Source organism: Hypomesus transpacificus, chromosome 11, assembly GCF_021917145.1.
Source record: "Hypomesus transpacificus isolate Combined female chromosome 11, fHypTra1, whole genome shotgun sequence".
NCBI lineage: Eukaryota > Metazoa > Chordata > Actinopteri > Osmeriformes > Osmeridae > Hypomesus > Hypomesus transpacificus.
This window is the reverse complement of record NC_061070.1, coordinates 17104550-17125500: the sequence shown is the minus strand read 5'-3', so window position 1 is coordinate 17125500 and position 20951 is coordinate 17104550. Positions and strand designations below refer to the sequence as shown.

Genomic DNA, 20951 nt, shown 5'->3' with positions numbered 1-20951 from the left:
AATTACAATGATGTTTTTGCAAAGTGAGATGAGGTCTGAACATGTGACTTGCTCTGTGTGTGACTGAGACCAAATCATATTTTATGATATGTTAATAATTTAATAACATTCGTACTGGGGAGACTGGCTGTGGGGTAGGAAAGGGCCACGAGATGGCAGCACAGAACCGGAGTGTTCTTTAAAAGAAAAGCGTTATTTTGTTTTTTTAACCTCATGTCATGTGAGTAGGACCATGTGTGATCATGCCCTGTGAGTAGGACCATGTGTGATCATGTCCTGTCAGTAGGACCATGTGTGATTATGTCCTAGCATAAACCCCCATTCTTGCTTTTGATGTACACCAGTCCTTTTTGAGTGATACGTCCGTACACTGGCTATGAAGCTGTTTTTTTATCCCTCCGGTTCTGGGCTGGTTGCAGTGTGATAAACAGACCCTGGACAAGGGTGAGAGAGGGGCGTGACAGCACACTCATCTGTGGAAACCAACCATGTCCTGGTTCACGTGTTTGGAGCACCCTCCTCACTGTGAGGTCAGCGCTGACCGCCCTGGGCCAGCAGCACAGCAGGCTAGCCTCAACCCCTGAAAGCCATAAAAACCAAATCAGAAACAGACCTGAGTCCATGTTATGTTCCCCTTGTCTGTGCATATGTATGTGTGATGACTCAGCTTTATACACCACACGCTAATGTAAAATTGCGATGTCCATCTGGGAGCAGTCCATGTCAGTGTGTGTGTGTGTGTGTGTGTGTGTGAGAGGGAAAGAGAGAGAGGCAGAGAGAGTGAGTGAGCAATGGTGAGCAAGACAGCACCACATCCACACTCACCACCAAAAAACCACAAACCACCACCAAATAGATAAAAACCCTTTAATTTCAGTACGTCCAAACAAAGAAAACATATAGCTACAGTACTTAAAAAAAAAGGAAATTAGAAAACAATAATTACACAAATCAGATGTTCCCAGAGCTCTTTAAGTGTGTTTAACATGTCCATGACGGGCCTACCTGAACAAATAAGTCTGTCTTAGAAACAAAACCATCAAAACCAGTCAAAGGGTCACAACTTATCAACTGCCTTCTGTTAACCGTAAACAGTAGCTGCATCAATCAAGGCATACAAGAAGGAACGTACAATACACATGGATGAGGAACTACAACTCTACTAAGAGCGTCAATTGTTCCCTTCAAGGCTTAGAGTTAAGAGTCTGAACCTGGCTGGACGTCTGCTGTCACAGTCTATTAGTTCCAGGGGGTGTGGTACTAGCCCCGCACCCATATAAGGTCTATTGGTGATAAATATGAGCTCCAGCCCAAAGTGCAGGGGCGGGGTCAGGGGTCAATCTCCATGGGAACGATAGTGAGGATGGCGTCCTCGTTGCCACGGCGCACCACAACTCGGAGTGAGGTGTCCTTCTTGATGGCAGCGCTGACGTCCGTTGCCGAGGCGATCCTCTGGCCGTTGATGGAGATGATGACATCGTGCTCCTTCAGTCCACCGCTGAGGGGAAGGGAGAAGCAGACTGGGCTCAGGATGTTGAAGTTTCAAAACAGACTAAATCACCCCCTATCTAAGCCATCTGTGGATAAACAACAATTGTGACAGACACACCAAAATTGCAAAGGCACTCGAAATAAAAAGTGAGTTACGTCTAAATTTAACCAAGACCGAGGTAGTTTACCAGCAACGACATCAAAGCTCCATCACAACTGCTCCTAAATCGCACGCACATCTGAACAGAGACCACCTCAACCGACATACCCCTTACTTCCACATTCCGTTCGTGTTCTGTAACTGGAGGTTTTCACAGCCAGACATCACTAACACCCACATCACCATGTGGCTCGCTGGGTCTAATAGAGGTGCAAAGGGGGCTATGTGGGCAGAAGGCTGGGCGAGGGAAATTTGCCAAACCACAGACAAAAGCTCACCGCTTGAGGCTTGAAGGGAATCGCTGACCTCAGCGTCTTCCCAAAACCCCTCTGTTAAAAGCGCGGCTGCTGCTGAGAATACAGCGTGTGGAGGAGGTGGGTGGTGGGCTCGAATAGAAATGTCTGGGGGAGGCCTGTTCATGTATTGCTAAGAGGTTGTTTAAGGTTGTGTAAGGTTGTGTGAGGTTCCGTTTGTGTATGTGCATATTATGTGTGTGTGAGCACCTTTGTGTGTGTGTGTGTGTGTGTGTGTGTGAGGGAGATAGAAGTGTGTGTGTACCTGTCAGTGTGCATGAGTTTGTATGAGGAACATAGGGTGTACAGGGCCTTCTGGAAATGTGAAACATGTGTACAGTCGACAGAGCCAAAGGCAATATCTCTGAGCATTGAAAGATCTGAACACAACTTGTCCTAATACACAGTAGAATTCCAAACCAAGGACATAAATTGTAGACAGTGGTGGAGTTGTTTACGTACACTGCAGCTGGTGTTTTAGAGATCACCTCCATAACATAAGCTCCGGAGGTGATGTCGGGGAAATCTCTATGTCGACCCTTCAGCTCCTTGGTCAACCTGGAGATCCGGGAAGGCGATAGGGAGAACAAAAATTAATATCGCTAAAGTTATTCATAAATTTTTAAATGAGTAGAGATTTTATTTTCAGACTTTAAACATGTAATTCTTAAGATTCAACTGACGCTGGCGTGAGAGACATCATCCGCACACCAATGTATTTCTTTTTAGTCGACGTCATTCCTAATGAAAAACATACATGACACATTTTATCATTCACCTTTTGAATCTGTCAGTTGGGTTTGAATGTGTGTATGTGTACTGAGGTATCTTCGTGGTCATGTGGCCCGGTCCATATCAATCATTACTTGGAATCATCAAGAAAAACATGCTTGGTGGAGCTTGGATTTCCAACACCTCAGTAACCATAGGAACAATGTCCTACCACGTGACTGTCTGTTGTAGGATTCGGCCAGGAACTGGCGGATCTTGTCGGAGGGAATGGCGAAGGATATACCAGCTGTCACTTTCAGTGTGTTGATGCCAATCACCTCACCATCCTACAGCGTTGACCATCAAACAAAACGTTACTTTGATGCAAACTGTCTTTCTAGGATACCATACCCACTACACTTTGGACTGGATTCACAAGCGAGCACTGTCTTATTGGTATCTTGTAGAAAGGTAAATTAGTCTCACCAGATTCACCAGAGGTCCTCCAGAGTTTCCATACTGCAAAAACAAAAAGGCATTAGAGCATTTCTGCTCAGTGGAACACTGTAGGTGTCTGTAAGAATGTGCCAAGAACAAAATGCATTCTCGAGTGGGTGTGTGTATGAGTGCCTGTTTGTGCATGTGTGAGTGTGTGTGTTGAGCGTGTGTGTGTGTCTGTGCTTGGGTATGCGTGAGTGCTTGCGTGTGCATGTGTGTTGAGTGTGTGCATGTGTGTTGAGTGTGTGTGTTGAGTGTGTGCATGTGTGTTGAGTGTGTGTCGTGCGTGTGCATGTGTGTCGAGTGTGTGTGTATCTCCAGCGGGGACACACTCACGTTGATGATGGCGTCTGTTTGGATGTAGTCCATGTCTGAGTTGCGTAATCCCAGCTCTTTGCCCCCCCTCTGGGTGGTGCTGACTATCCCCGTGGTAACAGTGTTCTGCAGGGAGAAAGGGCTTCCTATCGCTACCACAAACTCCCCTGGCCTCAGGTCCGCAGAACGACCCAGTAGCAGCACAGGAAGCTTGGTCTGGAAGGGAGAACCATGGAGGGGGACGTATTGAAACGTAACACATGACTCATACGGTGGTCATCATTAAATGGATCTAAAATTGTATGCTGTAGGCCAAGATGCATTCTGTTGATATTTCGAGCAGTTTTTCTTAAACCACAATACCGTGAGCCCACATTACCTGGCATCAGTCAGTGTACTGTGTATTTTATGAGTGGTCAGAAAGTAATGAATCACTTTAAAATAACACATTCCTTAACTGAACCCACTAAATCATCACTATAATATTACCATTAGAGGACAGAAAGAGAAAGAGAGAGAGAGAGAGAGAGAGAGCGAGACAGAGAGAGAGAGAGAGAGAGAGAGAGAGAGAGAGAGAGAGAGAGAGAGAGAGAGAGAGAGAGAGAGAGAGAGAGAGAGAGAGAGAGAGAGAGAGAGAGAGAGAGAGAGAGAGAGAGAGAGAGAGAGAGAGAGAGAGAGAGAGAGAGAGAGAGAGAGAGAGAGAGAAAGCAAGCAGGGCTGCAGGGCCTTAACAGACAGAGGAAAGATATATTTATCCATCCACAGTTTCCGTTTCTTCATGGCATCAGTCCTAGCCTGCGCGGCGTCGTCACGTCACCTTGGTTGGTCTGCGTGCCCAGACTGCAGCCTGTGGCCCTGACACCAGCACCATCTTGAGAGACCTGGCTCTCCGCATGGCTGCATGTATCCATTTTGTTTACCCACGGTTTAAAAATAGTCTGTTTGGAGGCTGTAAGGTAACTGACACTGGCCAGCAAGACTTACATACACACAGACAAAGAAAATGTATGCAAACTATGCACCTAGATACAGCTTGTCTTGTTTGTACTCAGCTGTGAAACATGATCATGCTACAGTAGATCACACAGTACAGTATGTTCCCATTCAGAACAGACTTTGTACTTTTTCGGTACGATTTGAGTGTTTATGTTTATTTTAACAAAAAGAGTAATGTCTGCAGTTCGCCATCGGTCTTTCAAAAAGACCACCCTATAGCTGCTATTTCAACGCTCTGTGTACACAACACATGGAACAGTTAGATTCTATTTTGTCGTCATATAAAATGCGTCTCTGACTTTGTTTTCAAACCTGCAAACAGGATCCTTGAGGTGTAATTATAAACAGAACACGACAAAGATAGTCAGGATGGGTAACCTTTCAAATCGCCCCCCTCCTCTCCTTCCCACCTAACCGATCCCCCCCCTCTGAATAACACACACACACACACTCATACACACACTCATACACACACTCATACACACACTCACACACACACTCATACACACACCACCCCCATGAGGGTCGAGCACAGGAATAGTACCATCTCACAGACACACCATCAGTCCCCTTCTCCCTGCCCCCACCCTCCTCGGTCACCACCACCAAAACACTCGACCCCCATCTAGTTGACCTAACCTTCACCCCCCTGGAGAGGTAACCGTAGAAACAGATGGAGACAGGAAGTGAGACAAACCCACGTGGTCCAGAGAGGAAGTCTGGTGGGTGTGAGTCACACATGGAGACGCTCAGGACTGTATGTCTGTGGTCATTGACGACTGACCGCCGTCCTGACTGTGTGACCATAACCACGGTGACCGGCGACGTTTAAAAAGGTCACCGCTCAGAAAGTTGGATGACAGCATGTGGAACACACACACACACACACACACACTAGACGAAGCAGTCATGTTCTTTCTACAATCCAGCGGAGAGCAGTAACAACAATTTAACTGTCCTCATGACAGTAGCACCCTCTCCTCGCACGTACAGTCCACTCACACTCTGAGAATGCACAGGTTCGCTGACAGACGCTGTTTGACGGAAAGCTCAAAGTGTGAATGGCTTTAAATAAAACAGTGAATGTCAGGGCCAGTGATGTGTGACTACTGACCAAGCTATCACTTACCAGCCAAGGCAGTGACTCAGTCTGCCATTCGGAAGGCAGGTCCTACATTATAGTGCCCTTGAACTTGTACCACAACCCCAGCCACAACCAGAAACAGAGCCTCTCATTCAAGAGGCCCACGCTCCTAGCTAGAGGAAGGCAATGTTTATAAAGTCTATAAAAAAAAATACAAATTGACCACTGCTTAGGACCGTATAATATATATATTCTATACATAAAGTCAAAAACATATAGAAATTACAACCTTTCACTGAGGTCTTATCAAATTACATATTTTCCACATTCCTAGTTCCCCTAAATAAACTAAACAGTGTTTGCGCGGCTCTTTGCAGCCTTGCAATGTAGATAAGGTGGAAATATGTAGACCATCAGATTTGAGTAGAAAGCAAGATAACTTGAAACAAAAAAACAAACATAATATTGGCATGCAGCCATGTGGGGACATAGAGACAGACCTGGTGGAAGGAGGGACTAATGCTGGGGACACACCACAGGATGATCAGGCCAATTTCGGCCCTTCCGACAATCCTAGGTAACAAATGTCCCGATTATCTTGATGGTTCCGCAGATTTTATCAGATGTTCCCTTGGTGTGAGGTGTGTTAAGAGTGACCACACACTGCAGGAGCAAAACGGCTAAATCTGGGATTTTTGGTCCTCATGTTTGTGGTCTCTCACAGTTTGAAAATCTTATAAGATAAAAAAAAATCTTATAGTGTGTCCCCAGCATTAGACACATCTAGAGCAAAAGGCAGGGACATCCTGACTACACGGCCTGTATTCTACAGGTTCTGATGTTGAGGCATGATGGTATCTTGTGGCGATGGCGGATGGAGGTGCAGAGAGAAAAAAATCTAAACAATTTTTTTTACCATCGAAAACCAAGGCTCTGTTTAGCCTTACAGCACTGGTAGTTAGGTGTTGTTTAAAACCTATTACATTAACTACTGTTTAACAAGCTCTGGGCCCAGGTGCAAACCTGGTTGCTATCGTGCTTCCTGCTGTGATAGGCTGAGGATAATGGCTTCGGTGGGATATACTCACGCGAGTCAGGAGTTCATTTGACTTGAACTCCAACAAAATGATGTCAGGAAACCTACACCAACACAGCTGGCAAGAGTTAAGTGCACAGGGGCACTCAAATGTAACACACACACACACTCATCACACACACTCACACACAAACTCTTTGTTACGTGATTTGACCTTTGACCACTTTTACAGTCACTGCTCTGGTCACTTTGGTTTCAACCGTGACTTTCCAGAAGTAGACTTCAAAGCCAGAAGTATCAATTTACATCCTGCAAAAGCCACAAACTCGGTATGAGGTGCAATAGCAGTAGTCGATATTTCAGTGTGCTGTGTCTGTAAATGACACTTCTGGTTTTAGATTAGTTGTGCAATAAAAGAGACAGCATTCATCATGCTCTCCTTTCCAGACAAGTCTCTTCATCTGTAACTGAGGTGTGTTTGTGTGTAAGAGCCAGTCAATTATTATGTGTGCGTGTGTATGAGTGATTATGTGTGTCTCTCCTGTGTCTACTGTAAGAAGGTGTGTGTGTTAGATGGGGTTTGGTGGATGGAGAAAGATGAATTTTTAACAGGAACGGAAATGTGAAGCACTTAGGTTGCTGTACAACAGGAAAGTATATCACTGATTGCCACCCCAATGAGTAATCAGGTTCTATAGATGATATAAACACAATTTGGTCATATAGGACAACCGTATCACTATCAACATTGCAGGAAAAACTATTTGCCACATGCTGGTGTGGCCAGAGTAACAGCTAACACATGTCTATAGGTTCCATGTGTGTACTATACGTGTTTCTGTGTGTGTGTGGGTGTATACAGCATATGTGTGTGTCTCTTGAGTGTGGCTGTGTGTGTGAGTACTGTATATGTATGTCTGTGTGTGTGTCTCTGTATGTGTGTGTGTTACATGGTTTACAGACACCGTGGATGAGTCTGTAAGGCAGCTCACCAGTGGCTAGACACCACAAACCTCCATGCCTTTGAACTGAGGGCCACACAGGTTTGGGGGGATGAGTCTGAGCTATTTGGCTCTGTCTCTCTGCAAGGCTGACATCAGAAGCATGAACCATCAAGTCTGAGGCATGGTGAGGAGGGACCGGGACAAGACAGTCAGCTTTCCTTGGCCCCCTCCCTGACGCCCTCCAACCAGGGGCGGGCGCAACACAGAGAGAGACAGAAAGAGAGAGAGAGAGAGAGACAGAGAGAGAGAGAGAGAGAGAGAGAGAGAGGGAGGGAGAGAGACAGAGGAAAGGGGAGAGAGAGAGAAAGAGAAGTAGAGGGAGATGAGGGGGGGAAGTGGGGAGGGAGGAAGGGAGGGACATGATTTATTTTCCCTCTGCTTCCTTCTGAAGGATGCTGGCGGAGAGTTCCACAGACAGGAGAACCAGGCGCTGCGTTCCACAGACAGGAGAACCAGAGCGTGTTCTCCACAGCTCCTGAATAAGGACCGTTGAGACTGCATACCAGTCTAGAACTGGTGACCCACTGAGACCTCTACATGATGGCCATGAAGAATGAAATCTGTTACGACCAGAGACTGAGGAATTCAAAGTGTATTTAGCTACTATAATGTCCTCTCATGGCTTGTAACATGTGCTACCCTGCATAAGAGCTCTGACATGGTGTCCTACTAAACCATGAAAATAACCTAGAAATGTTGTCCTGAGTTGTATTGGCAGCCAGGCCATTGTAATAACACAATTTATGCTTCCCTGCTGTTGGGGGCTAAGTGAGAGGAACTACAGAATAGCGTTCATGAATGAGATGTTCTTCGTTATGAAGAATTCCATCTTCCCAGCTCCACATCACACAGTTAGCTCATTAGCCTATTAGCTCACTTAGTTAGCTTTCCTGACATATGGATCCATTTTCCAGGCCTTGACCACATTCTCTCTTCCTGTGAAGTTCCAGATGCTGCAGACAGACTAATGTCTTCCCCAGAGACGAGGGTACACCACAGCCCAAGACCAGGCCAGCCCAGCCACCAATAAACCAAACTTCTCATGAAGCAGAGAGAGGGGAGAGCTCATCCAACAAGCCCACTTTCAAAAGCTCACAGTCACAAACATGTGCGATCGATTATCAGCTTTTGAAAGCTCTGAGTTTGACAATAGCAACCTACTTTATACAAGTCTTGTGGCAAGATGTGACAGACAAGTACAGGAGGAGAAGAAAAGGGAGAAAAGAGAGACCTGAGGGGCTGGATTTTGACAACTGTATTTTCCCTCACACTTCAAATCAGAAAAGGCAACTTTCTCTCCCCAAGCCCTCTCATTATCTCTCTGTCTCCTTACACTCTAATTTGTCTCTCCTTTGCTCTCTTTCTCTCTCTTTCTCATCCCTCCCTCCCTCCCACTCTTTTCTCTCTCACATACATGCACACACATACAACTGCATTCAAACACACACACACACACACACACACACACACACACAAACACACACACACACACACACACACACACACACACACACACACACACACACTGTGTCTGAGCTGAGCTCCTTGCCCAGCCAGCTGTGGTGTTTGGTCAAACAGGAGTCATAACGAGAGCCGTACGGGCACAGAACGGGCGAGGGTACACACTTTCTCACACCGGCAAAACTGGTGCAAAGATTCCAACAGCTGTTCTCAATATCGTCCACAGTGGGACTCGGTGATGAGGCCAACTCACAGTGGAGTCGGGGATGTGAACGGAGGTAGAGTTTCCACAGCTAGCGTCGGCAAACAACCGGGTGCCGTGTCTCGCTAAACGTTTCCCTGTGCCCCTGCTCACCTGGAGGCTGTGGTGACCTCCATCGTGGTCCTGAGTGACCTTTCAGCTGTGCTGAGTAGCCCAGAGAGAAAAAGGGAGAGGGAGGGGGGGAGAGGTTGGGAGGTGAGGGGGGGTTCAGCGAGTCCTTCTATAGTGCCGGGGCTGGATCTCACTTGTAGCCTGTGGCTTTGACTGTCTGCCAGACATTCTTTCATATGTCTGTTGGCTGTGATTAATGGGCGATGTGGATCCCACAGAGTTGCACACAAATCTGAGGTGGGTTTGGAGGTTACTGGAAGGCCTGAGACTTGTAAGGCACATCTCACATCTCTATGAGGAAGTACATAAATCCATCCTGCCGTGTACGAGTTAATACGGCTGTAATTGAAAACAAACTGTATGGCACCAATTTTTCATCCACTTGTAAGGAATGATTCTATGCATCTTTTAAGGATGGTTGTTAATCGACCATTGGGCCAAACATGGGCCATGATGAACCAGCCGAGAGCTGTTCATCATGAAGTTACCAGATGATCTAACAATGCCTGCTGTTTTGTTACAGACAGCACAGCAAATACTGCTGCTTCTTCATTGTTCTGCGTTACGGTTGTTGCTTGTTGTGTAGAAGCTGTGAAGTCTGGGAGAGAGGCGAGGCAGTGACTGCCTCTGAGGCTGGGAGAGAGGCTGAGACTGCCTCTGAGGCTGGAAGAGAGGCAGTGACTGCCTCTGGCCTGGGACCCTGGAGTCAAAACCTGGTTTGCCTCTTGTCTGCCTCTCTTGTCTGCCTCTTGTCTGCCTCTGAATGTTTTGAACTCTTTCATTTCCACACACTCTCACACTCTGGAGCTCAGATCAAGCTGTGAAGCACTGTGCAACTGCTGTGATAAAAGCCACACTCCACGAACCTACTACTTATGCCCCGTACGATATTACACACAGTTTAAAATATACAAGAGTATTTTATTTGAGGGATGTGAACCCAGGACTTGTTTGCCTCATGTGTTGGCTTGATCCTGAGCATATTGCATGGATTTTGGCTCCAGCTGGAACTACTCTATTCTCTAGACTCAGCTATTTTAATGATGTATTCCTATTATTTGACCCCACTGACCGGGGTCTCGATCTTGATGAGGGCGATGTCAGACTTCTCGTCCACGTCCTTGATTTTGGCGTCGTATGAGGCCCCATTCTTCAGCTCCACCTTCACCCGATGCTTGTTGGCCACGACGTGGGCGTTGGTGACAATCTGACCGTCCTCGGACACCACGAACCCAGAGCCACTGGCCACCGCAACCTCCCTCTTCGAGTACGCCATCCTGGATGGAGGAGGAAGGGAGGGAGGGAGGGAGGGCAGGAAGACATTGTAAAAAAGGAGAGAAACTTTAAACCCTTAAAACAGGTTTCAAAGTTAAGTGTTCTTTCCATCAAGGGTGGAGTCATGTGCAGGTGGGCTGTGTAATAAACCCTGGTATGTCTCTTAACATACTCCAACATGCACACACAGACACACACACTCTCTCACACTCACACAGGTGCAGCTCTTACTTGCGGTAGAGTTCAATGTGGACCACAGCCGGGCCGATGCGCTCCACAACATCAGCGATGAAGTTGTATTTGTGTCTCAGGCTGTTTGGGTTGTCCTGTGCTGAAAACACACACACAAAACAACACTGTTACAACCACAATTGTCAAAAAACACTACAAAATGTTTTTGGGACTGTAACAACAGGGCAATGAGAAAAGATCAAGCCAAACTGGTTGTTCTCTGAAGGGATAACAAGATGAGTTTGAGGTAAAGTCTAGAGACTACACACTGTGTGTCTGTGTTTCCTTCATCAGAGGTTAAGTGGATTCACCATGTAATTAACCCATACTGGGATGGCAACAAAACCTTCAAACCCAACCCGGGAATTACTGCTCGTTACCTCAGAAGATTCTTGTGGACGTGTTTGTTTTGTTAAAGTTAAGACAACACAATCATCCCTAACAACCACCTATTTCATATTTCCTTCCCTGAGGAGGGACAGTGTGTTTGGAAGATGTGGTGGCGTCGACTACCACTTAGCTACCTCACCATTTCCTCATTTACAAGAGACCGTTTTACGATCTACCTCAGAGGAAAGCACATCTCCACTCAGAAAACCGGATTCAAGACCAAAGAGGCAAGACAACAGAAACAATTACAGTTGGGTATTTCTACTGTGTAATGTGATGCTAAAATTAAGGGGCAAAGGACAGATATTTAGCGTTTTCCTTGTGGTCCGACAAAACCGCGTCAGTGGGAGTGTGTAATGTCTTGGTACACTTGAGCTCACTTTATACAGTAATGACACAGTGCGGAACCATGGCTTTTTTGGGACCAAAACGGAAAACTCTGAGATGGAATTCCAGTGTATTCCATGCCCTCAGGAGGTGGTAATTTCCCTCAAACGGGAAAAAGATGAGTTTCCTGTGTGATTTCATAATGTAATAATGCACATCATATTGGTTGATGTGCTGGATAATCTGGCGTGTTCTGTGTAATTAAGTTAAAGTTGAGTTGAAGTACAATATAATTCTTGGAACTGAAGATCACCCTTTCGGTCCTTGTAAGACTCCAGAGCAGAGCAGGTTACGGTGTGGCTGAGGTTCTGGAAGTCTCCAGAGCAGGTTATGGTGTGGCTGAGGTTCTGGAAGTCTCCAGAGCAGGTTATGGTGTAGCTGAGGTTCTGGAAGTCTCCAGAGCAGAGCAGGTTACGGTGTGGCTGAGGTTCTGGAAGTCTCCTGAGCAGAGCAGGTTACGGTGTGGCTGAGGTTCTGGAAGTCTCCTGAGCAGAGCAGGTTACGGTGTGGCTGAGGTTCTGGAAGTCTCCAGAGCAGAGCAGGTTACGGTGTGGCTGAGGTTCTGGAATTCTCCAGAGCAGAGCAGGTTATGGCGTGGCTGAGGTTCTGGAATTCTCCAGAGCAGAGCAGATTATGGTGTGGCTGAGGTTCTGGAAGTCTCCAGAACGAGGCAGGTTATGGTGTGGCTGAGGTTCTGGAAGTCTCCAGAGGGAGGCAGGTTATGGTGTGGCTGAGGTTCTGGAAGTCTCCAGAGCAGAGCAGGTTATGGTGTGGCTGAGGTTCTGGAAGTCTCCAGAGCGGGTTATGGTGTGGCTGAGGTTCTGGAAATCTCCAGAGCGAGGAAGGTTATGGTGTGGCTGAGGTTCTGGAAGTCTCCAGAGCAGGTTATGGTGTGGCTGAGGTTCTGGAAGTCTCCAGAGCAGAGCAGGTTACGGTGTGGCTGAGGTTCTGGAAGTCTCCAGAGCAGAGCAGGTTATGGTGTGGCTGAGGTTCTGGAAGTCTCCAGAGCGAGGCAGGTTATGGTGTGGCTGAGGTTCTGGAAGTCTCCAGAGGGAGGCAGGTTATGGTGTGGCTGAGGTTCTGGAAGTCTCCAGAGCAGGTTTTGGTGTGGCTGAGGTTCTGGAAGTCTCCAGAGTGAGGCAGGTTATGGTGTGGCTGAGGTTCTGGAAGTCTCCAGAGCGAGGCAGGTTATGGTGTGGCTGAGGTTCTGGAAGTCTCCAGAACGAGGCAGTTTATGGTGTGGCTGAGGTTCTGGAAGTCTCCAGAACGAGGCAGGTTATGGTGTGGCTGAGGTTCTGGAAGTCTCCAGAGCGAGGCAGGTTATGGTGTGGCTGAGGTTCTGGAAGTCTCCAGAGGGAGGCAGGTTATGGTGTGGCTGAGGTTCTGGAAGTCTCCAGAGCAGAGCAGGTTATGGTGTGGCTGAGGTTCTGGAAGTCTCCATAGCGAGGCAGGTTATGGTGTGGCTGAGGTTCTGGAAGTCTCCAGAGCGAGGCAGGTTATGGTGTGGCTGAGGTTCTGGAAGTCTGCAGAGCAGAGCAGGTTACGGTGTGGCTGAGGTTCTGGAAGTCTCCAGAGCAGAGCAGGTTACGGTGTGGCTGAGGTTCTGGAATTCTCCAGAGCAGAGCAGGTTATGGCGTGGCTGAGGTTCTGGAAATCTCCAGAGCAGAGCAGGTTATGGTGTGGCTGAGGTTCTGGAAGTCTCCAGAGGGAGGCAGTTTATGGTGTGGCTGAGGTTCTGGAAGTCTCCAGAACGAGGCAGGTTATGGTGTGGCTGAGGTTCTGGAAGTCTCCAGAGCGAGGCAGGTTATGGTGTGGCTGAGGTTCTGGAAGTCTCCAGAGGGAGGCAGGTTATGGTGTGGCTGAGGTTCTGGAAGTCTCCAGAGCAGAGCAGGTTATGGTGTGGCTGAGGTTCTGGAAGTCTCCATAGCGAGGCAGGTTATGGTGTGGCTGAGGTTCTGGAAGTCTCCAGAGCGAGGCAGGTTATGGTGTGGCTGAGGTTCTGGAAGTCTGCAGAGCAGAGCAGGTTACGGTGTGGCTGAGGTTCTGGAAGTCTCCAGAGCAGAGCAGGTTACGGTGTGGCTGAGGTTCTGGAATTCTCCAGAGCAGAGCAGGTTATGGCGTGGCTGAGGTTCTGGAAATCTCCAGAGCAGAGCAGGTTATGGTGTGGCTGAGGTTCTGGAAGTCTCCAGAACGAGGCAGGTTATGGTATGGCTGAGGTTCTGGAAGTCTCCAGAGCGAGGCAGGTTATGGTGTGGCTGAGGTTCTGGAAGTCTCCAGAGCAGAGCAGGTTATGGTGTGGCTGAGGTTCTGGAAGTCTCCAGAGCGGGTTATGGTGTGGCTGAGGTTCTGGAAATCTCCAGAGCGAGGCAGGTTATGGTGTGGCTGAGGTTCTGGAAGTCTCCAGAGTAGGTTATGGTGTGGCTGAGGTTCTGGAAGTCTCCAGAGCAGGTTATGGTGTGGCTGAGGCTCTGGAAGTCTCCAGAGCAGAGCAGGTTATGGTGTGGCTGAGGTTCTGGAAGTCTCCAGAGCGAGGCAGGTTATGGTGTGGCTGAGGTTCTGGAAGTCTCCAGAGGGAGGCAGGTTATGGTGTGGCTGAGGTTCTGGAAGTCTCCAGAGCAGGTTTTGGTGTGACTGAGGTTATGGAAGTCTCCAGAGCGAGGCAGGTTATGGTGTGGCTGAGGTTCTGGAAGTCTCCAGAGCGAGGCAGGTTATGGTGTGGCTGAGGTTCTGGAAGTCTCCAGAGGGAGGCAGGTTATGGTGTGGCTGAGGTTCTGGAAGTCTCCAGAGCAGAGCAGGTTATGGTGTGGCTGAGGTTCTGGAAGTCTCCAGAGCGGGTTATGGTGTGGCTGAGGTTCTGGAAATCTCCAGAGCGAGGCAGGTTATGGTGTGGCTGAGGTTCTGGAAGTCTCCAGAGGGAGGCAGGTTATGGTGTGGCTGAGGTTCTGGAAGTCTCCAGAGCAGAGCAGGTTATGGTGTGGCTGAGGTTCTGGAAGTCTCCAGAGCGAGGCAGGTTATGGTGTGGCTGAGGTTCTGGAAGTCTCCAGAGGGAGGCAGGTTATGGTGTGGCTGAGGTTCTGGAAGTCTCCAGAACGAGGCAGGTTATGGTGTGGCTGAGGTTCTGGAAGTCTCCAGAGCGAGGCAGGTTATGGTGTGGCTGAGGTTCTGGAAGTCTCCAGAGGGAGGCAGGTTATGGTGTGGCTGAGGTTCTGGAAGTCCCCAGAGCAGAGCAGGTTATGGTGTGGCTGAGGTTCTGGAAGTCTCCATAGCGAGGCAGGTTATGGTGTGGCTGAGGTTCTGGAAGTCTCCAGAGCGAGGCAGGTTATGGTTTGGCTGAGGTTCTGGAAGTCTCCAGAGCAGAGCAGGTTACGGTGTGGCTGAGGTTCTGGAAGTCTCCTGAGCAGAGCAGGTTACGGTGTGGCTGAGGTTCTGGAAGTCTCCTGAGCAGAGCAGGTTACGGTGTGGCTGAGGTTCTGGAAGTCTCCAGAGCAGGTTATGGTGTGGCTGAGGTTCTGGAAGTCTCCAGAGCAGAGCAGGTTACGGTGTGGCTGAGGTTCTGGAATTCTCCAGAGCAGAGCAGGTTATGGCGTGGCTGAGGTTCTGGAAATCTCCAGAGCAGGTTATGGTGTGGCTGAGGTTCTGGAAGTCTCCAGAACGAGGCAGGTTATGGTGTGGCTGAGGTTCTGGAAGTCTTCAGAGGGAGGCAGGTTATGGTGTGGCTGAGGTTCTGGAAGTCTCCAGAGCAGAGCAGGTTATGGTGTGGCTGAGGTTCTGGAAGTCTCCAGAGCGGGTTATGGTGTGGCTGAGGTTCTGGAAATCTCCAGAGGGAGGCAGGTTATGGTGTGGCTGAGGTTCTGGAAGTCTCCAGAGCAGGTTATGGTGTGGCTGAGGTTCTGGAAGTCTCCAGAGCAGGTTATGGTGTGGCTGAGGTTCTGGAAGTCTCCAGAGCAGAGCAGGTTATGGTGTGGCTGAGGTTCTGGAAGTCTCCAGAGCGAGGCAGGTTATGGTGTGGCTGAGGTTCTGGAAGTCTCCAGAGCAGGTTTTGGTGTGGCTGAGGTTCTGGAAGTCTCCAGAGCGAGGCAGGTTATGGTGTGGCTGAGGTTCTGGAAGTCTCCAGAGCGAGGCAGGTTATGGTGTGGCTGAGGTTCTGGAAGTCTCCAGAGCGAGGCAGGTTATGGTGTGGCTGAGGTTCTGGAAGTCTCCAGAGCAGGTTTTGGTGTGGCTGAGGTTCTGGAAGTCTCCAGAGCGAGGCAGGTTATGGTGTGGCTGAGGTTCTGGAAGTCTCCAGAGCGAGGCAGGTTATGGTGTGGCTGAGGTTCTGGAAGTCTCCAGAGGGAGGCAGGTTATGGTGTGGCTGAGGTTCTGGAAGTCTCCAGAGCAGAGCAGGTTATGGTGTGGCTGAGGTTCTGGAAGTCTCCATAGCGAGGCAGGTTATGGTGTGGCTGAGGTTCTGGAAGTCTCCAGAGCGAGGCAGGTTGCTCTCTGATGACAAACGTAATCCTGGGCGTGAGGACCGCAATGGGAGACTGGTGGAATCAAGTCATCTGACAAACTCAAAAACAGCTGTCGTAAGAAGAGGAAAAACCTACCTCAACCATAGCATATGGAGAATCGTTGGAATGTCTTTGTAAAGATTTTACTTTATTAACTGTTAGCTATTTCTGTCATGAAAGCTGGTGTGTGTCACGTCTAGGTGCTTTCATAAAGTAGTGAGAGCACTAAGCTACAGGTCATATCTCATGGACGATGCTTGTCTTTTTGAACCACTGCCAGTTGTTGAGCGTATGGCATAGTCACATAAAATACTTTAGTAAGCCTCAAGCTCTCAGTTTTTTCTCTGACTCTCACACACAGACACATACAAACTTGGCCTGACAGACAGTTAAACTGAGATATATGGTCTTTTGATGACTCTGACCCTGGGAAGAGAGGGAGAAGGCATGCCCTAGCAGAAGCAGGAGAGAGGCAGGCCATGGGAAACAAGCAAGGGACCCACTGAAACCACAAGCTGCTTTAAACACAAGCACAAGGCATCATGCCTCGACCCATAACATACCCTGCTGACATACTCACACACACACACACAGTAATGCACATGAGCACACACACACACTGACACACCCTGCAGGTCCTAGACCAGCCCCAGACTGCCTGCCTGTATTGACACGGCTGCTTTATGAGTTTCTCTATGTGGAAGCTTCCCTTCCTACAGAGGGTTAGGGTTACATCAAGGCTGCTCCCTTTCCATCTGTCTCTCTCTCTCTCTCTCTCTCTCCGTCTCATTTTCTTTTAGTCAGGTCACAGCTGAGGATGTTGTGGATCTTACACAATCTCCGACACACCGCGAGCAAAACATCCCAGAATCCCTTTCTCTCTGCCAAGTAAGGAAAGAGATGCCCATGTAGACAAACAGTTGTCCCATTCTGTGTTCCTGGTGGAAATCTGGGGAGGATGGGAAAGCGAGGGGAGGAGGAAATGTGGGAACATGTTTGGACTGTTCACGGTAAAGGCAAGACTGACGAGGCAGGGACTATGGCTGGAGTGAAATGTGTCTAATCAGCACTCACACCAGGAACAGTTACAGGATTTGCACTTTCCCATCTAAACACCGTCAGGGGTTGCCAATGTAAAGTCACAGAATCACTCCTCATAGTCATACATTGTGTTGCCATTTGTTGAGGTGTGATGGTTTACATTCAAACCAAGTCCTTAAATCAACACATGTATTCACTCAGTCTATGCTTTTAAAAACACCTCTAAATCTCAACTTGTTTCTGGAGTCCTTATATGCCTATCGGTGACAAAGTGAGTTATTTAAGAAAACACACGAGTAGGATTCGACCTACATCCTGTTCCAACTTAAACAACTTGCCTAATCAACAACTTCAGAAACCAGATGCAAGTGACATCATGCAAAGTGTAATTTTGTGTGTTTTCTTTGAGAGAAGCCGGGGTCCAGACTCGCTGCCTGAGGGGGGGGGGGGGGGGGGGGGGGGCTCTCTCGCTCTGGTGAGGGGACCTCATGTAGCTTGGCACACAGTCCTGCTCACACAGTCCTGCTCTCCCATCTGAGGCTCGGCTGACAGGGGCTGATGAGGAGAGCGGAGTGACTGCATCTCTGCCGTCAATCACCGAGGAGACAGTCCTACAGAGCGCTGCCAAAAGTAGTGTTTACTCATGTTGGAGAGAGGGGGCAAGAGAGAGAGATAGAGAAGTGGAAAGAGTGAGAGGAGAGGAAAGGATGGAGAGAGGGGGGAGAGAAAGGGTGACTGAGAACTGAGAGAGAGAGAGAGAGAGAGAGAGAGAGAGAGAGAGAGAGAGAGAGAGAGAGAGAGAGAGAGAGAGAGAGAGAGGGGGGGGGGGGGGTTCATTGCCAAGGGGAGCATTCCGTCCATCAAGCTGCAGGTGCTGGGGTGTGGTGCTCAACAGATGGGGCCCACACACACTCCTCCCCACACACCCCTCCCTACACACACTAATACACACACCCACACACTCATGTCCCCCTCGCCACACATACACCCTTACACACACACACCTACACACACAAAGTTGAACAGGATCTCCTTTGATCTCTCATCACCTGTGAGTTTTCTGTAACCATCAGCACTGTAACAGACTTCTGTAACCATCAGCACTGTAACAGACTTAGAGAAACAAATCCCTTAATCGAGAGTATTCACTCTGATACCATTATCTAAGAATTCAGTGGTTAGATGGGACCAGAACAGCATCTTATTCATCAACCTTAACATCGGACATTGAGGAATTTTACAAGAGAAAACATGAAGGAGATGAAGACACCGTGTGGTTCATCTAAAGTCCTGCTGGTTTGTGACAGCAGGAGTCCAGGCTGCTGGCCAGGCTCTGACAGTGTCTGCTGTACCAGGAGTCTGTTCACAATCACTCCTCAACACAGACACGTCAGGGAAAATGTGTGGTGAATGTGATTGCAGTAATCAAGCATCAAATATGCATACGACTGCAGGCATGTCAGGGCTAATCTCTAAGTGTTATGCTGACTGTAACCTAGTGATTAGTCTCATTCTACAGCCTGATACAGAAAAAACACAGAGTTAGTTGGGTTCAGCTGAACTGAGCCATTCTCTACGGAGAGTTATCAATAATCTGTGAGCATATTTGTATGCATGGGTACATTACACAGACAGACACTGATTTCAATGGATGCCATTGTTTTATTGTCAAAGGCCACTTGCTGTTTGTTGCACCATGAATAGGCGACTGTTACCTCCATGACTGCAGCTGCATCCACACATGTTTTCTGACCCCATTCACTATACAGTCTTACAGGAACTATCGACGGCAATGAGTAAGCGACGCAAAGTCCACATTGTAATTCGGACAATTGGTCATTGGAACAACATTCGTCAGTTACTATAAAACTGTCTCTAACGTGACCACAGAGGATGACGGTACGATAGAACCAGGCAAGTTACCTTTTCCGCATGCTCCCCGCTGAATAAACAGAACAGGTGGCTGCTGGAGTTTTTGCGCCCGCTTGCTGACCCGTTTGAGCTCGCAGATGTTACGGTAGGACACCCCGTCGCTGCCGCAAACTGGATCGGTACTTTTGCAGACACAAATGCCACTCTTGCCTCTCCTCCTGACCGTGGCTGAATATGCCACACCACCGGACACCGAGCATTCCAAGCCCTCTCCGCACACCGGGTCGCCGAGTTTGCCATTGCCGCCACACGCTTCGTCTTCCCCGGACGCACACACCTGGCAGCAGTTACAGTGGTCGAGAACTTGTCCTGCTGAGCAATCCGTTGGCATACGGGGACACATCGACTTGTCACAGCGACTGGGACAGCCAATAGCGTACCTATTAGAGATCTGAGCGTGTACAGGGACGGATAACAGGAAAACATTTACGCACAATAGTGGCCAAAACATGATGATATCTAAAGTACAACCACTGTTAAGCTCTTGGCTAAACAATTAAATGTCCTTTAAAAGTCCGCGGAGGCTACAGTGATTTGGGATAAGGAGACTGAGTGGTTTCGGCAGGGCAGTCTCTTCAGCTAGAGGGTTTTAGGAAAGCTCAACTTTCACTGCGCACCAATACGCGACTTGGCGTTTTTTTGCTGGCACTGCATTCATGAAAGCCTACTCAATTCCACATGACCCGGCACACTTTCTAGACAATAACACCACGCTTTGTGATTGGTGTATGTGCGTGACGTCCCATAAAAGGGGGAGCTTTGCTGTAGTTATTTCCACTCAATTTGTTGGTCAGCGTACAGTATAGTATAATATAGTAGGCTATGTAGGCTTGTCTAAAACATTTAATCATAGTGTTTTATCATAATCCACTACTTATTATCGATAATAATCCAAAAGATAAGCCTACATTCGGATTTAAACGGTAAAATGTTTTCTTCTAAATCCTTGTACTGATGTATTGTATACGTGGCATTATATAAATGAATTGTAGCTGATTCTTTGATGACTTAGTCACGCTTGGTGCAGACAATCCTGCCAACCCAACAATGGATACAGCTCATTAATTGTATTGAGTAATAGAGCAATATATTGCTCTGTTCAAGACACCAAAGCCAAATGTGTGGTTAGAAACTTACCAAACAGTAAGCAACCAGTAAATAAACCATGTGGTTAGGAATTAAACTTAATTTACCCAAAGTAAATGAATGAATATTAGTTTCTTATTTGTGGTCTACTGTAAATCGAATTGTGCCCTTTTGTGGAACAAATGTGCACAAACAAAGCTAGCTTCAGAACAACTCACACCTACTGCACAGAGAAACAGTGAAAAGTCAAAGTTACTGCCATGACCAGTTATGGGTTTTTACCAAAACAACAAATCTTTGTATGCATACATGCCTGTGGTGAGCTGTTAAACATCCTGTAAACAGAGAACCAATGAATCTGCGTCATAAAGCGCTCTCACGATTGGTTAGGGGCCAAGGGGTATTCTAATGAGTATGTAGCTTTAAAGAGATGGTCAGACCACTTCTCAAGCCAGGCCTGGGTGAGGGCTTGGCCCCCTGTGGTGTTGAATATGAACACAGCGGGGTGCAGATTCAAGAATAAAGGATCACTTTGTTCACGTACGTTGTAAATCTAACCAGTTTGGGGGATTTTTTTTTCTTTTTACCTTACCAAGTGGCATTAAAACAGTTCAATGGAAAAGGTAAATGTGGGTTGAGTTAAGGAACAATACAATGGCCTTATACATTTCTCTCATCCATATTTGGAGGGAACCCT

General features: G+C 47.9%; 1 protein-coding gene across 1 annotated transcript; it reads right to left on the bottom strand.

The window, feature by feature from the left end:
- Positions 1-853: 853 nt before the first annotated feature.
- On the bottom strand, positions 854-20151 carry htra1a (HtrA serine peptidase 1a). Its single transcript, XM_047029866.1, has 9 exons — positions 19160-20151; positions 10929-11028; positions 10495-10699; positions 3490-3684; positions 3142-3174; positions 2888-3002; positions 2628-2685; positions 2407-2502; positions 854-1498 (listed from the first exon to the last, which is right to left on the bottom strand). Exons 1-9 carry the CDS (start codon positions 19617-19619, stop codon positions 1330-1332), a joined length of 1431 nt encoding a protein of 476 aa, XP_046885822.1. The 5' UTR covers positions 19620-20151; the 3' UTR covers positions 854-1329.
- Between the last annotated feature and the right edge of the window lie 800 nt (positions 20152-20951).